This window comes from Symsagittifera roscoffensis, chromosome 3 (assembly GCF_963678635.1).
Source record: "Symsagittifera roscoffensis chromosome 3, txSymRosc1.1, whole genome shotgun sequence".
Classification (NCBI taxonomy): Eukaryota; Metazoa; Xenacoelomorpha; order Acoela; family Convolutidae; genus Symsagittifera; species Symsagittifera roscoffensis.
Window position 1 is genome coordinate 62,856,944 of NC_087064.1, and position 17,287 is coordinate 62,874,230.

The 17,287-nt window shown below is 35.9% G+C and overlaps 1 protein-coding gene across 10 annotated transcripts in view; it reads right to left on the reverse strand.

The window, feature by feature from the left end:
• Nucleotides 1–2,971: 2,971 nt before the first annotated feature.
• The window catches only part of LOC134841932 (dynein axonemal heavy chain 8-like), a 196,505-nt gene continuing 182,189 nt past the window's right edge, over nt 2,972–17,287 (reverse strand). For 9 of the 10 annotated variants that reach the window (XM_063858024.1, XM_063858021.1, XM_063858020.1 and 6 more), the window contains 13 exons: nt 15,310–15,501; nt 14,844–15,016; nt 14,264–14,402; nt 13,154–13,271; nt 11,973–12,106; nt 11,554–11,671; nt 11,009–11,172; nt 10,584–10,700; nt 6,097–6,327; nt 5,335–5,559; nt 4,804–4,965; nt 4,299–4,483; nt 2,972–3,291 (listed from right to left, as the gene is read on the reverse strand). In XM_063858024.1, coding sequence (XP_063714094.1) covers nt 3,162–3,291; nt 4,299–4,483; nt 4,804–4,965; nt 5,335–5,559; nt 6,097–6,327; nt 10,584–10,700; nt 11,009–11,172; nt 11,554–11,671; nt 11,973–12,106; nt 13,154–13,271; nt 14,264–14,402; nt 14,844–15,016; nt 15,310–15,501 — 2,088 coding nt within the window. In that variant the 3' untranslated portion in view covers nt 2,972–3,161. The remainder of the gene's footprint in view (nt 3,292–4,298; nt 4,484–4,803; nt 4,966–5,334; nt 5,560–6,096; nt 6,328–10,583; nt 10,701–11,008; nt 11,173–11,553; nt 11,672–11,972; nt 12,107–13,153; nt 13,272–14,263; nt 14,403–14,843; nt 15,017–15,309; nt 15,502–17,287) is intronic. The other variant, XM_063858026.1, reaches the window with a different exon arrangement.

Sequence of the window (17,287 nt, forward strand, 5' to 3'; positions counted from 1 at the left end):
CTAAGATAACTGCTATAAGACAAAAATTGAACGCTAAAAAGCATAGATAATGGTATCACAAACACATGTGTATTCAGGTTCTGGGCCAGGATTATCTGTATTTTATCTGTCATATACAATCTACAGTGGGGTGAAGAGAGATAGAGTTTTTGATAGTAGTAAGTAGTGCTAGTTGTTACCTTTCATTTCATTTCGTCTCATTCAAAACTATTTTCATTTTAGACGCAATTTGAGGACTTGAATTCCCAAGACGAAGTTATGAATCTACCATTTTAATGACGTAATACAAGGGTAGGAGCCAATCTCCAAATCCAAAGTCAACCAAAGACTCATCTTATTTCCCCCTGCCTTCCATACCTGCCTTCCAATGCCATAAATAAGATTCCTTATTCTGTTTGTTTGTTTGTGCTTATACATCATTGATTTATCTGCAAGTTGACTAAAGCAATGGTCACTGCAGTTGACTTAATAAAAAATTGATAGCGTAACAATATTTGCAATCTGATAAATTACTTTTGTTTTTTTGAGACTATAATTCCTCCTTAATGAAAAGAAAAAACAAAGTTAGGTCTGCCCTCTGGAGCCGGTGACTTCCGCTGTTTCTCGCCCTAGTGTATATTCAGCTAGTCTTCCTTCACGCTTGGGTGAAAGTGATCTAATAGTAGCTACTGGAGAGAAAAGTTAGGAAGAAGTTGTTATTCATTCCACTGAGACCCAAATAATTGGAGCAAACCGTGTAAGGTAGTAGAAAAATATAATCTACTTAACTATATCCCTTCTATTATAGTTGGACGAGGGGATTCTTAAGCAGGTATTATGAGTGGAAATTAAAAGGTCAACCAAAAACAGACGGTTTTCAAAGTTGAAAATTACATGACGAAAAAAAAACAACAGATTAATTTCTAAACTCTAACAAAAAATTGGTTAGGTGTTTGGTATTAAGAAAAGCGTCTGCTAAGTACTTTGCACAATAAGCCGGACATATACACTAAAAGGGTATTTGAACGAGCAATTTGGGCTCATCTTATACATTTCCTATCTTTTTGTAAGAATTACCAGCAGCTTTATTTGGCCTCAGATAGAAGAAAAGTGGAGACCTTGGAAACAGTTGGAAGTTAGACGTTAAATATCAATATCGAGGCAAAATAGAAGAGGTTGTTCTTCACATTATTTGCAGAGAAGAGACTGCATAAGAGATAAGACTTGCATACCAGGAATAAGCCCCGAGTGTCACTTAACTGAATTATCTTAACCCATTTTTGTTTCGAGAAACGATAGCAAAGTAGATCTCAAAGGAGGCGAGCATCTAAAATTTTCATAAGGGGGATTTAAAAAATAATAATAATTGTTTTGTCGACATTTTTGGTGAAACTTGCAAAAAATTCAAAATTTGCCCTCATTCTTCAAATTTAGTATACATTGGTGTCTTAAGATGTTCTAGAAAAAAAATCAAATGCTTTATGCGTCCAGAAGTTTCCTTTTTGAGGGAGAAGTGTCCCGAAAAACGCTATTGTATCAAAAAGTTTTTAAAAATCAGCCGCTTTTATTTTATCGTTATTTGTTGATCGATATTTGAAAAAATACTGAAAAAATTCTTCAGTGGACAAAAAATCGAAAGAAAATTTTTGCTCTTGAGTCGAATTTAGACAAGAGTCACTACTCATAAAGATTTATTTTAGCTTAAGCTCCAATATTATTTTTAATTAGTCATTAAAGGTATTGGTAGTTTGTACATAAACAAAAAAAAACGATAGAATTTGCCAAAAAACAGATGAAAAAGTCTCAATGAACTCAAGGAGACTAAGAAAGTAAAAAAAAAATTCAAGTCTTAATTAAAAGTGCATGTACAAAACAGTCCCATATAAAACAGTCCCATACAAAACAGTCCAAAACAAAATAGTCCCAAGAATCATCTAAAAATTGAAATCCACTTTCGAAACTGGAAATTGTTCGTTCTTTGCGCCATTTGTTGCTACTGCAAAGCGTTGTTTGCCCTCCGATAAGAAAATGAAATTCGGTTGAATTTAAAATGCGCATATATACAAAAGAGCAGTAAAATAGATGAATCTACTTTTGCACTTTAAAACAAAATGCAACAATTTTCATACAAAGGCGAAGCTTCGCTTCGCAAAGAAAAGCGAGAGCACGACAAAAACGCAGCTCTATAAAGTGCAATAGAAAAAAGTAGAAATAAGTATCGAATTAGTAAGAATTTGGCTAGGGCTCGACCTTGATCTGCAATTTAGATATCATGAATCTCGCGCTCTATGCACTCAGCCACTGAAGATTAATATGTTAACAACATCAGTCTCATATAAAGCAGAGATTAGATGCTATAAAATTTCCAATGCTACAGATCGTGATTATAGCAAAATTGCCAGCAAATAAGTGAACAATTTCCACCTCTAATGAAAACTTTTATTTGCGAGCTAGCTTAGAAAAAACGAGGTTTGTACTAAAACACTACGCTGATTGCAAGTGTAATAACGCATTGATAAAACCGATACTTAAATCACAAAGAGGAAGAAGGAAAAGTTATAAAGAAACTTCTAAAAAAAACTTTCAAAAAGGTTTCCTGTTTCGAATGCTTAATATTTGATTAAAAACCCTATTTATGGACAAAATATGGCACTTTTCCAGTTTCTCACCCCCCTCGTAAAATTACAAAATTAAGCTGTTCAAAAATTGTTAAATCGGCATTTTGTAAAAATCGGCATTTGTGAAAATTTGTTCACCTGTTCACACTGACACGTTTTGATGCAGTTTATAGCATGAAAAGTAATTTTAAATATACTTTCATATAATGAATTTCAGAAAAAAACCAAAGGGGGAACTGGAAAAAAGCCCAGAACATTCTCTGCTACATGTGTACCGGCTTCTTTACTTGAATTTTTCTTCACAGTCAAAGTCAACCAATGGCTTTTTTTTATTTTTATTTATGAAACACGTCCTTCAATACCTGAAAACTCTATGTTTGTGACATTTAGAATTCAATTTCTCAATTTTATGTACATTATACATTTATATACAGTTGCATTCTCATCCATTAAGTGATCAATTTGTTGTTTGATAAATATTTTCAATGTAAGCCTCGAATTGGCCATCAAATTTTTTTTGTCATTGTTCAGGAATGTGCTCTAGTGTTGTGGTTTCTGGTGATTCTAGTATGGTTTAGTCGTGCATCTCAGACCCCTCAAAGCCCATCGAGAGGCGGGCACTTTTTCCCTCTTGATGTTGATATGGAACAGGGGCTCCTGATTCCGCTCATTCTCGCTAATGTACACTGGGCACCTAAAAAATTACAGTTTGTTGTTTCGTCTATAAAAATTTAAGATCTCTTGATTTTCATAGAGGGTAGAAAATGAACAATTAAACTTCAGAGTGCAAACTATTTAATGCAATGGCAGAAGGCGCTGAAATTTTTAATTCATTTAGAAATCAGTTTTAAAAAGTATGAACTACAATTTTTTACATTTTGGCGAGAAAAAATGTGTTAAACTGTTTTGTGAAACTAATGCTTTGCATTACTAAAGTTCACTCGGTAATCTAAAATCAGAGCGGTTCCAATTACAAGTTTCCGGACAGATTTCTCAAACAAACTTATAATATTTTTGAGAAGTACCGTGTTAAGACATTTTCAATCGGAATAAAATGATAGTTATTAACATTCCTGGAGCAAATTTTTCCTGCATTTGTCATTCCTAGATCAACTTTTTTTCCTCCACCCCTCCCCCACCTCACATAAGCCATCAATTTTATCGTCTAATGAGGAGTTTCAAAATGTCAATTATGAAGACTAAATGCGTTTGTCATGGCCTAATTAGCCGTCATGCCAATTTTCGTAACAATCGGACAATGCAAACTGAAACAATACTTATAAGAGATCGCAGGTAGGGGGATGAAAAAGAGCCCCTAGATCTACGCCAATGATAGCAGTGTAAAATTTGTTTTAAAACCAGCCCTAATTTGTTCCTTAATTTTTCTAGGCTTTTCTAAGCGGAGTAAATGACTCGATGGGCTGCGTAGTCCGATTCTGTTTACATAGTTTATATACTTTTGTTTTTTTTGTGCCCGAATCGGAGTCTCAGACTCGTTTCCAGACTTTGAAAGACGCGCTGCATCAGAAGCCAGACTCAAATTTCATAGTCTCTCCAAGAGTTTGAGTCTGGAAAGTTTGTGGACATGAGCAACAAAAATCGCGCCGTAGGTCGCCAAAGTCTTGACACACCAAAACTTGGTTGCAAAAGTCTGGACATGAAGTCATAAAATGATTAGAATAATTCCTTTTTTTTCTATACCTGTATATGTCTTCAGGAGGTGGTTTGTCTGCCCTGGGAGTGGCCACTAAATGTACGACTGGGAGGGGACAGTGTCCCTTGGGGGAGGCTGGCTCGTCCATCAGTTCCATGTTGCTCTTCTCCCATCTGCACCCCCACATGAACAGACTGTGCATGAACATGCCATCCGGAGGGGGATCACGCAGCTGAAAAGTCATGCGTGCACTTTACTCAAATAATTTGAAGTACAAGACAGAAAGCTCAACTTCAGCAAAACGGTCACTTTAATACAAATATTATATCCAATTTACATTATATCCAATTTATTACGAATATTGTATCGAATAATATATCCAATTTAATACGGATATTATAAAGAAATTAATTAACAAAAATTAACCAATTATTCTAAACAAAGGCTTAGTTTCTATTCGTTCGGAACCCTTTGAAACAATCAGTTTCACCTTCCGAGAAGGGGGATTTGGGGTTGGTTGAGCTCTTGTTTGAAAATGCCGCAAGTTGTTACGTGGTCTTTGTCTCTGCCGGTGATTTCTGTCCTGAACACCAATTGTTCTACTTGTCCTGCCGCCTCACTGTAGTTCTTGAGCAGCTCCTGCTTCAGACAGGCCAGAAGACCACGTGGGTTGTAGAGCCCACCCAGCCAATAAGCCGGACACTTCTCACGGCCCTGCAAAATAGACAATATGGGATAGTAGTAACCGAAAACTGAAAAATTTAAGTGAGACCAATTTTTTGCGATTGAAAGAGGTTAACTTGGTAGATCCTAGTGTCAATTTAGTTTGCGACAGATTGTGCGCAAAATTCAGACTGTTAAACTTTGAGCAAACATATTTATTTTCTCTCAAACTCGCTCAACGCCTACAATCGATGCCTACTTGAAGAGATTTCTCGATATTCATGATGTAAGAACTAGCAAAAATAAAAGTCAAATGTGTATAAATTGTATTAGAATCACTAGTTCAAAGGGTTAAAAGCATCTGATGCAAATCTTTAACATATATTACTGGCAATAAGTTAATTGCATCGTGACACGCACCTGCTGTAACATCCTCTCCAGCTGCTGTGCTCTGGCAGACAGATCCCCAATCCACTGGGGCAAACTCCACTGGCCCTCGGCCGGACCCCTCTCCCACCCAGAGGCCAACTTGAGCCACACCTTGGGTATCTTGCCCATGTGCAGATCCATAGCCACACTCTTAATCGTGTCGTTTAGAGTGTCTCCCAGGACTTTGGTGGGATCCTCAATTGCGTTTTTGACCAACTAGACAAAAAATAATTAAGTTTTAATAATTAGTTTTTAGTAAAAACTCAGCTAAGTAAAGTTTAATTGAAATAGTGCTGATGAATGCAAATATGAAATTGTTCGATCATGTAGGTGAGGCTATGATCGTTCAGTGAAAGTTTGAGTTTGTAAACAACGGACCAAAAAAATTGAGTTTGTAGGAGATCAGACAAAAGTAAAAAATCTATTTTTCCAGCTGATTTTTCGAGTTCAGTTTTGAGTATTTAAATGTCTGTATTTGATACTTTTGACGTCGGTGGGAAACTGTAAAAGAATAAGAAAAATTTCAAAATGTTTAGAAAAAATCGCTGTTGATAACATTCTGTGGCGGTGGGCAAGGTTAAAAACAATTAAGATCGGTTGCGAACGGAATGATGCAAATCAAAATGCAATGAAGTGAGTATGATACGACCGACAATCTTTTATGTAATTTAGTTCACGCGCTAATTGTATGACGATGAAAAAAATGACTTTAAATCTACAGTGATTTCAAAAGTAGTTCACATTTATGTATACATTTTTAAAGCCACGAGGCAAACTCGGCGGTACTGCCGGACTCTGTGAGCCTCTAGGTGTGCTTTTATTGGCTGTCGAGTTGTTATTTGTGTTCGGAATTGTTTCGAGGTTGAGTGTCGTGTTACGACTGATGGGCGTGTGGTGCCCACCGAGTGACATTTTGTTGTCTCCGTCTTCGTCCGGGTCCGAATGCAGCAAATAGTACCAGCCTTCGTAAAGACGACGAATTTGCTGGAAGGCGAAATCAAATTACATTGGTTTAGTTGTGATTGAAAACTAATCAAGAAACATTAATAAGCAAAGCGTTGCCGAGATTGTATGTTTTATGCGTATGAAACACAGTTTGTCCCCACGTCAATCGATAGCATAGATGTTCCATTCTATTTTGGCGCCGTTTTGTTTAAATCGATGCAAAAACAGCCATTTGAGAATGATCAAAACCATTATCTTTCTGAATTCAAGGAGCCATCAAAGTTAATCGCCGCAATCGAAGAAGAAGAAATTTTTGGAAGTCGATAAGTTCGAAAAAAATTTAAAATTTTGAACTAAAACATTTTTTTAAAAATCAAGCAAAACAATGGTTCCGGTTGTGGTTAGAACATCTAATAATAATGATATGAAAAGCAAATACGGATCCACTATGCCACAACACTTCCAAAATTCTGAAAAAGGGGAACACATCAACAAGAATTAGATTTAAAACATCAAATTTTATTATTATGTCAAATCAGGGGCGGATTTAGGGGGGCGGACGCCTTTTCCCTCAGGGATTCGACCCCCTGCCGACCCAAAGGGTCCCCCCTTTGGTACTTTTAAGAAATCCAGTATTGGCCGACCAACCCTAAAATTTTTCTAAAGGCGCCTTTGGCGCCAATACATACTAAATTTAAGGGGGGAGCGCGCGCCGAAAAAATGCGATTTTTTTGGTCAAAATTTTCCAAAAGTACGTAAAAATGCCTTTTTGGACTGTTTTTTCAAAGTTTTGCCTGCGGCGCAGAAAATTTGGCCAAAATCTACCTAGAAAAAGGTGGACAAAAATTTCGTAAATTTTTTGAAAATCGCCCCCCCCCCCCCTCGAGAAAATCCTAGATCCGCCCCTGTGTCAAATCATAACTTTCCCCTTTCCCTCCAGCCCTACTACCTTGGCTTTTCTCTCCGCCAACGAGACACCCCAAAAGATATATCCTGTCGTAAACTTTTTTGAGTCACCCTGTTATCAGAAGGAATCGAATCCTTGATCTTTATCACGAAGGCATCATCTAGAGCAAGTTATTTAATAAGGACAAACTATTCTACTCATGTACTAGTAAAATAAATTAATTTGAATTGAAAAACAAAGATCAGAATGAAAAAGTTTTTTGACTTCAAACACTGCACAACTTCATATCCCTGAAGCAGAAAGAGTTATTTTCCAGTTTTGTATTTTATTTAACAAAATGATCTTCAGACCAGCTCTTTCACTAATAGTTAAATAAAAAATTTTAATTTTGAAAACAAAACTTTGGCTGAGGGAAACGTGACTACAACAACCAGAAATGGCACGCCATATTGATTCAATCTCCAGAAAATTATTTTTAAAATAGCAGTTGGGCTGAACTCGTGGTAATTCAAATTGACGCTGTTTACAATAATTCTAAATTTTGAGAATGCGAGGCAATTTTTTGGTACGACCTTGTATTTGAGTTCGAAATTATAGTCCAGTATGATGGCCTAACACGTGCAAGGAAGATCCACATAAATTTTCGATGTTTTTCATCAAAAATCGTTCATTTAAATTGAAAGCACTGAGTGTGTAGTTTGGTTGATCAGTGATGTCTAATTTTAAAGCAAGTTTATTTGCTACTAACCAGTCAACTAGTTTAATTAAATCACCTTGATTTTCGGAATATTGACATACGGAAGATTCACATTACATTCGTATCATAGAAGGAAAAAATTAGTCTTTCACACGCAGTTGTTAGATCATTCATATAGACAAGGAACACTGAAAGAGCTAAGATCGAACCTTGGATACCCTACAAATTTTGGGTTTCGAGGAAGCGATTGTACCAGAAATTTCTATATGTTGCTTTCATCACTCAGTTAATTTCTTAGACAATTAAAGCAATTACAAGTTTTAAAAAATACTTTTCACTTTGCTTTTTCCATGTCTTACTTTTCAAGTCACCTCCGCTATTACATTAGTTATTCTGTTTGTTTCATACCCGAAATTGAAAAGAATCAAAAAAAATTCAACACTTCGAAAATTGAACATAGGCAACTGACAGTTGGCAAAAAAGTAGAAAAAGGAAAAAGTTTTTTTTAAGAAACTTGAACTTTAAGACTTCGAAGAAAAAAATATTTATGTATACCCCTAAGACTCTCCAAAATTCAATAACAATTTAAGATTAGCGCTTTTTTTTGATAAAATTAACCCAATTTGATAAAAATGGATCAATAGGTAAGCTTTTAATTCCACTGGAAAATCTAAACAAAAAAATCCTTTTTCGAAACTAGAAACCGATCACGTGTTTCGTGACCCCTTACACTTTTGCTGTTTGATAGCGAATTTGCTTTCTGTTTGACAATCGCAATAAATTGAATTTAAAAAGAAATCAAGACAGGCCGAGAAAAAAAAACAAAATTGAGCTACTACTCTTAAATACTCATAGCTGCCAACAGACATTTGGAAAAGAGTAATGACCGAGTGTAAACAAAAAAAAATACTGACTTTGTTGAAAAAAAATCTCAACTTTCAAATTTCAAAGAAAACAATAGATGCCCTTTAAGCTCTTTGAACTTTTAGAAAAAATTATGATTGGTTAACTCAACTCAAAAGACTAGATCAATAGGCAAAGTGTTTATTCCGCTAGAAATCAAAAAACTAAATACCACTTTCGAAACTAGAAATCATTCGAGTTTTTTTTGCGCCATTTCCACGTTTGTATTTGGAAAAGACTATTTACGTTACTTTCAATAGATGAATTTCAATTGAACTCCAAAAATGCATATAATCCAAAGTGCATTCATAAATGTATTAATATGTATGAATTCAAATCTGAAGTTTTAGAGCATTTTAAAACTTTTTGCTGAAAAAAAACTTAAAAAAATCACTAAGACCTATAGAAGAGTCTTCACTACTTTCATAACTCTTTAAAAAAACTATTTTATGCCAAAAAATTAAATTTGCTCGATATTGATTTTTCTAGAGTAGCTTGAGCCAACCATATGCGATTAAAAAACATTTAGCCTTTGACATTTTACCAAGAAATTTGCAGCCCTATGGAATACATACTTACGAATTCAGGAAGCACTATGTGTAATTAGATTTGCCGATGTTTTGATCATCAGTTTAGCTCTTAAAGAAGTTTTCCTTGGCGAATTATCGATGCAGTCTAGTTCTCCTTGCGAATACGTGTTTCGCAAAAACTGTTTGTTTGTTTCAGGAGAAATGATTTGTTCCTGTTGAACAAAATATTACCCGAACATTTACAGCCATGTTAACAAAAAAATTATTTAATTTCTCAACGAGTGATTTTGATCATAAAAATTTGCCCTAATGGAATATGAACCTAACCTTGGAAACAATAATCAATTTGGTTCCTTACCTTCAGGCGCATTAAGAAGTTAATTAATCCGACCACTGAAAATGTGGAGAAAGTTTGTTGCATTCGGGTGTGTTTTAGTTTTTTCTTTTTTTTTGTTTTGCAAGCAAAATCAGCTACCACCCACAAATAATCATCTGAATCGTTCGTGTGATATATCATAACAAAGCCATTTCAGTCGTGATTCGAACGAAATTTTTAAATTAAAAAAAAATTACTGTTTTGAAATTTTTGATTTTTGGTCTAATTTCGAGCGAATAAGTTGAGTGGGCAGGCTTTAATTGTTTTTCAACGAAAATCATTTACCACAAAAATTCATCGCACTGGGTGATGTGATTTATCATATTAAGGCCCTTTTTAGTCCTGATTGACATTTAAAAAGTTTCAAAAAATTTTCCTAGTTTCGAGAAAAACCGGTCTGAAATTTTTGCTTTTTTGTCCATTTTCAAGCAAGTAAAGCAAGCGAACAGGCTCACAATAGCTTATTTAATAGCGCGATAGCTTACAATAGCTTTTCTTAAGCCGTGAAAACCGGCTATCTCAAATGGTTTATAGATTTGTCTGGAGTCTCCGATGCAATTAGTGAATATCATAAAAGAGAGCGGTTTCTTTGCACCTTTTTGATGTCTTTAACTTTTTTTTCTGGAAGGCCTATTTGTTTCACAGTTATTGATATTACTTTCAACCTTGTTCCATATTTTCAAAAGATTTTTTCTCTGAGATCGTTAATTTTTCAACCCGTTTGAAAATTTAAGGCAATTTAAGAACTTTATATTTGCTATTATCTTTGATGTCTGTTTGAACCTTTTTCTTTTCCTTGCACTGAAAGATGTCGTTAATCGAAATCTATCGATTCAATTTTCATGAATTGTGTCTGGTTTTTTACTGACGAATGAATAGTACCTTGAGGTGTTCCTTGACAGTGTCTACAATTCGGAAAAGACATTCCATCTCCTTGAGGACGAAGCAGTTGAATGCACTGTATCCTCCTCTTCTCTTGACCAGATCCTGCACCACTTCCTACACACAAAAAGCATAACAATAAGACAAACATACAAAACACTCACTCGGGAAAAGTTATTCCAAAGCACAGAAAATAATGGTTACATTGAGGCAGTTACAGAGAACATTTAGAAATCAGAATAATTCACGTTTGTAGTTTGAGAACAGGTATATTTTTTTGCAAGATTTCATATGAAACTTAATGCGAACATTTATTTCAGGTTCAAAATTTGCATAATACACTAACGCTTGCAAGCTCGCTAGTGTAAACAGAAAAAGTCAGTAGAACTAGAAACTGGTTTGTTTCTAGAAGACCATATACTTACGTCACTAGGTGGCTTTGGAAGTTTGTTTATAACAGAGTGTACCATCTCAAACAACTCAGCTGCCCTTCTAGCTCGAAGGAGACTCCTAGAAGCACTAGCAAACACACCCTGCTCCAGAATGTGCGACTGACCGCATGGCTGATTCACAGCTAGAAGAGAGCCACCTGAAAGTGAGAACTTTTAGAAGCAATAGTTGAGAGGCTTAGTCTCCACTTCTCAATCGAAAGGCCAGTGGTTCGAATCCCACCACGATATGTGCTCCTTCAAGTTGCCTGAGGGCGATGCAGCATTACATAGCCCAGAAAAGTAACCAAAAGTTTTGTATGCAATTCAATTCGGATCTCTCGGCATGCATTTCTCTGTAAAGAGCCGAAAACCTCTTATGTCGGTCGTTTCCAAAATGGATAAATCGTCTTAATTAAAATTCAAGTTGTTTTGTCCGAAAACGTATATCAATCGGGTATAAAACTCATAGAGCAGGTTCCTATCAGTTTTTCCTCGCGAGAAACAATGTCCAAATACTGATTAAAAAACTTGTAACTTACTGTGCTCAGCTGGTGCAGGAGTCTGTTCCAACACATGCACTAGGGACTTGTTCTCCGGAGTGCAGTCCATCACCCTGTTCAGATTAGTCAGGATGTACTGCTCCTCCCCCTTGTACATCTGAAATAATTGTTTAATAGTGTCTAGAACTGATTGAACGGTGCAACCGCAGAGATTCTACAAATTTTAGACTTTAAAAGTGAGAACTGCAAAGTTAAATGTCGACAAAACATGGCAAAACATTCGTTATCGACTTTGAATTCAAATGCCGACCTTTATCGACCAATATCGACCACTCGATAAATACCGAGCTTTTGGTCACCCTGGTCAAATGGAAGCAAGGTTTGATTTCCAACTAAATCTTAGCTCAGCTCGTATGCTCAGGTTCGCTAAAAATCGGTTTCAAACAAGGCTGACTCACATCTAGGGTTGCGTTCATGCCTGCCAGGTCTGGGGCCTCGATGGACACTCCGGAAAGGAAGTTGTTGAGGGCGAGGGTGATGGTGCCTATCTTGGGGTTGGACGAGAAGAAGGGCGAGGGTATTTTGTACTTCACTAAAAAGAAAACATTCTCAAAAATTAAATAACTTGAGCATAAATTGAGCCAATGCGCAAATGATTGATTATAATAGAAAGATCATTTGAGAGATAAGAAAGAAGAGCGTATACGCTAGGTTCACACTTTCATTTACATACCAACCAGAATTCAGAAAAAAGTCAAAACGATATCAGTGTGACATCTTCAGTATCTATTTCTAGAGGCCTATTTTCAGCCACCAAAATAGACAAATAATAGAAAAAATCTTTATAATGCACACCATTCAGTCAGTCGATCTAAATCTCAACAAGAACCCCACGACACGACCCCTTGAGGGGGAAAACAGAAATGGGGGTTCGAGAACCCCTTCCCCACGACTTTCATGCAAAAGTGTTCATTCCTCTATCTACAATCTGTTCCAGTGCTTCGGCTAGGCTTACTTATGAGCTGGATATATGGGTTGTTTGTCTCGTGGTAGCCGATATAGTAATCCGACTCCGTGTCGGCGTCCCAGTCTCCGCCATAGTCACTCAGTTTTGCTGATTTAACTAACATGAACTGCTGTTTTCAAATGCGCACTTGTGCGAAATACATTCAAATCAATCAACATCAGTCCTTAAAATGTTAAGGTCTAGCGTATAAGTATGTCTAGGTCAACAAAAGCTTGTGCTGAGCTGTTCAATTTGAAAATGTAAAGATGACTTGAGAACAAAATGACAATTGGAAAATTTGGGTTTTATTCTCAAAATCTACATTCAACACTTTTTGAACTTTTAGTTCAATTGTGGGTGTGAGTGAATAAGAAAACGGCATAAAATACAATTCAATTAGTCTGCAGACAATTGGGTTAAAAAACACAGAATAATAAATCACAGAAAATTCGGCTAACTTTCCAATGGGGTTAATTCAGCAGAAGATCAAAAAAGGAAGTAAAACAAGTTCAAACACAATTTATTTCAAATTGATAACACACTTATTTCATAACGCCTTAATTTAGAAAAAAAATAGGATCAAATTGGCTGAACTGACATTGAATTGATTGTTTAAAGGTGAAAAAACCTTACTTTTTCCAAGGGTGTGCTCGTGGTCTTTCCTGAGGAGGAGGTTGCCGATCCACTGTTCACATATAGCATGCAGTCTCTCTCTGTCCTGGTTATTCGTAATATGAGCGCCATACACATTCTAAAACAGTAATTACTGGTCAAATCTTTTTCAGACAAACTATCGATGCTCCGATGAGTCAGCCAAAAAAGAGCAAAAGCATCACAGAACGCTTCATTCACTAGTTATTGCATTAGAAAATTTGGCGAAGAAAAGTAATTTTTTTCTTGAACTCAGTGCGCAGGTAAAAACAAGGACAGCTGGTTACTGTGCAAGCAGCACAGAATGTTCCGAACATAGTCATAAAAACACAATTTTTTCTTTCAAATTAGTGTGGTTTGATAGAAGTTAGTGCGTTTTTCTGCGTGGTGTGATATCTGAACAAAAAACTACAACTCATGCATATTCGACAGTCATAGTAAATTAGACAAACTGGACAAAAGTTTTTTGAAGAAAAATGACTAGAAAAACAAAAACTATCATAAAAAAATTGAAAAACTCAAAAAAAAATTTTCGTTTTTTTTTGCAGAAACTTAAAAGTTTTTGACCCAAATGGCGTCTCTCAAAGTCTTTTGATTCTCAAATTCCAAAAAGTAATTACACTCGAGTAAAACTAAAATTAAATGAATTACACTCGAGTAAAATTTAAATTAAACTAAAATAAACTTTTGTAAACGGCCTAAGCTAGCCATGCTCGCTCGATTTACTCGCTCGAAATTAGACAAAAAATCAAAAATTTCAAACCGGTTTTTCTCGACACTGGAAATTTTTTAAGGTAGCTTGAATCACGACTGAAATGGATTAATGATATATCATTTGACCCATTGCGATGATTATGTGTGGTACCTGATTTCGCGTTGAAAACAAAAAAAGAAAAAAATTTAAACACACCCCGAATACAAAGTTCTTCCACATTTTTCAAATGGTCGGAACAATTAGTGCGAAATTGGAAATAAAAACACATGTCGTTTTTGGGGCAATTATGAAGAACTAGTTTGACCTAAAACTGAGTCGAGTCGGTACTGCGATAATTAGTTTCATGTTCAAACCAAAGCAGATTATGGATGTTGTACCTCTGCGAGTAGTACCCTGACAGCCAGCCATGAGATGGTCTTCAGGTCACTCGGACCCCCATCTGCCGCCAGAAGCATGGCATCCCTGAACATACTACTGGCCAGCCACATACCTCGCTGCATTTGAGTCACAGTGCAGCTGAAATGGACAACTAAATTTAAAAACCCAAAAAGCAAGTCGAATACAGCGTGGGGTGTTGACCACAAAATGATTTAAATTACTTTTCGTTTTTTTTTTTAATTTGATCGTGGAGTTAGTTTTGAGATTGATAAAAAATTACATTTTGACTTGAGTATAAATATCGAGAGGGTGTTTAGAAAAGTAGATGAAATTGTATCGGCTCGTAAAGTCGAGCTATTTCTTTATCGTTCAACTTTGATGTTATTAGTTATTCCATGGGATTTTTTCGAACAAATTTTCTAAATAATCATAATCAACAAATTGTTCCCTTCTTGGAAACAAATTTAATATTTTTATTCATTAAAACTTTCATTGCTTATTGCATGACCATCAGGTTCCAAGTTAAACCTGTTTCTTAAATTGAGCTTCGAGATTTAAAAAAATAGACTTAAGAATCACCTCATGAGTTCGTGTTGTGCCCATCCTGACACACCGTACTGAGCCCTGAGGTTGATGAGTCCGTGGATGAGTGCTATGTTGTGCAGCACGGCAGGGTAGTCACTTCTGCCTCCCACCTTCAGGATGTCATTTGTCAGGTACATCGGCAGCGACATCATGTGTTCACGAAGGGTCTGAAACAGGGACGGAAAAGGACGGTGACAAAAATAAACGTAAGTAATTTGTTTATGGGCAATTTTTGAATAAGCATTTTTTCACAGTTTCAGAAACCAGTGTCCAGAAATAAATGTTGAAGGTTTAATCAAATGCTTTCGTTCTTTTGGCCTCTCAAAACAACTCAAATTGAAGTAAATATATATCAATTGGAACAATCAACTGCTTTAAATGCATGAACTTACTTTCATATAAGAAGTTGCAAGATTTTTTAAAATGTCAACTGTAATAAATGGGTTTTGAAAGCGTTTACTTTAGGTGGGTCACAGAATATCTTCATGGCATTGCGTCTGAATAGTCTGGGAACCTTCTCCGTCTCTGTCCAGTTGAGGGAGAGCCACAGCTGGAACTGACTTTGCACCCTCTCCACTGAGTCCAACAGGGAGTTTACAGTGAACAAGAAGTGCTGATTCATCTGGGCAGTCCCCACAAATACCCAGTCGCCCTGAACAAAATGAACAAAAACTAATTTTCTTCTATAATATTGAAGCAAACTTTTCAGTCGCGCTTTTATTCGTAATTAAAAACAGCAATGCTAAATAAAAATTAAAAGTGCAAAGAAAGTTAAATTACTCAAAGGCAACTTCACTGTCTGTCGTTTAGTTTATCATAGAGGCGACGCTTCACTTCGCAAACACTAGCGAGATCGCGACAAAAAAAAGCTCTATAAAAAGCAATAATAAAAAGTAGAAAAAAGCCTCGAATTAGTAAAAATTCGGTTACTTCTCGGATTTGAACCTACGACCTACTGCAACCTAGAAATTATGATCCTCACGCACTAAGAACTCAGCCAGGGACGCTTTATTAATGACAAACACTAGCCACAAACAAAGCAGAGAACAAATGCTATGCAATTTCCAGTGCTACAGTGAAATTTCCATAAAAAAGAACACTTTTAATTAACACTTTTATTTGCAGGTTAGAAAAAAAGGTTCGTACTAACACACTAGCTGCTCACTAGTGTAAATAAGAATGTTTCCCACTATAGTCCCAGCAACCGCTGATTATACTCCCAAAACAAACAATAGAAAAAACTTTTTTGTTGGAATTTGTTTTATCAGCCTCGCTAGACTGGTGGCGCTATAATAGGAAAATAACTTCACATATGGACAGATTTACGTTAATCGTTTATATGGACGTGTATCAGGTCATCAATAATATGAAATCGTTCATAGTCAAAAAATTTTACACAGAGGCGAAGCTGCGCTTCGCAAACAGTTGCTAGAACACAACCAAAAAGCAAGCGAAATAAGAAAAAGAAAGAAATACGCCTCGAATTAGCAAAAACTCGGCTACGTTTTGGATTCGCATCTGCAACCCGGTAAATTTGAGTCCCATACACTAACTACTCAGCAACGAATATTCAAAATTCCCAAAAACTAGCCACCAATAACGCAGCTACATGTGCTAATAAATTGCCAATTCGATGCAGCAAAAGTAGCTTCAAATACAAGAAGACACAATTCTGCATGTAATAAATTGGAAAGCATAAAGCCAAATCACGTATAATTTATGCATTTCAGAAAATTGCGAGATACATTGAGTTGCAAAATTCCCGAACTCGAGCTTGTTATCATTGTACTGCTGTTTGAAACAAATAACATTTTTTAGGTTCATTTGATGAATTAAAAATGCATCAGCTGTGTCAAATTTTTACTAATCAAATGTCAAAGCTTATATCATATTATACTGCTACCACAGCGTACCGATTCACACAGAGGGGAAGCTGCACTTCGCAAAAACTTGCGAGAATACGATCAAAAAGCAGCTCTAGAAAGTGCAATAAGAAAAACCGAAATAAGCTTGGATTAGCTAAAACTCGGTTAGGTCTAGGTTTCGATCAAGCGATTTTGAGTCTCACGCGCTATGCACTTACCACGCAAGCTTAACAACCGACAAAAACTAGTCACGAATATAGCAGCTACATATGCCTATAAAATGCCAATGCCAATCAGCAAAAGTGGCACCAAATACAACTAGACTCAATTTTGCGAGTAATAATTTGGGTCATAACAAACTAAAGGCATCCAAGCTAACTTTGAATGTAACAAATTGCAAAGCATAAAGCAACATTATGTATAAATTATGCATTTTAAAAATTGCGAGATATATTGAGTTTGATAATTTTTGCAACCGAGTTTTAATTAGTTGTTGTTTGAAACAAATCACTTTTTTTGGTTCAATTGATGAATTAAAAATGCATCAACTGGATTAACTTATTAATATCTGAA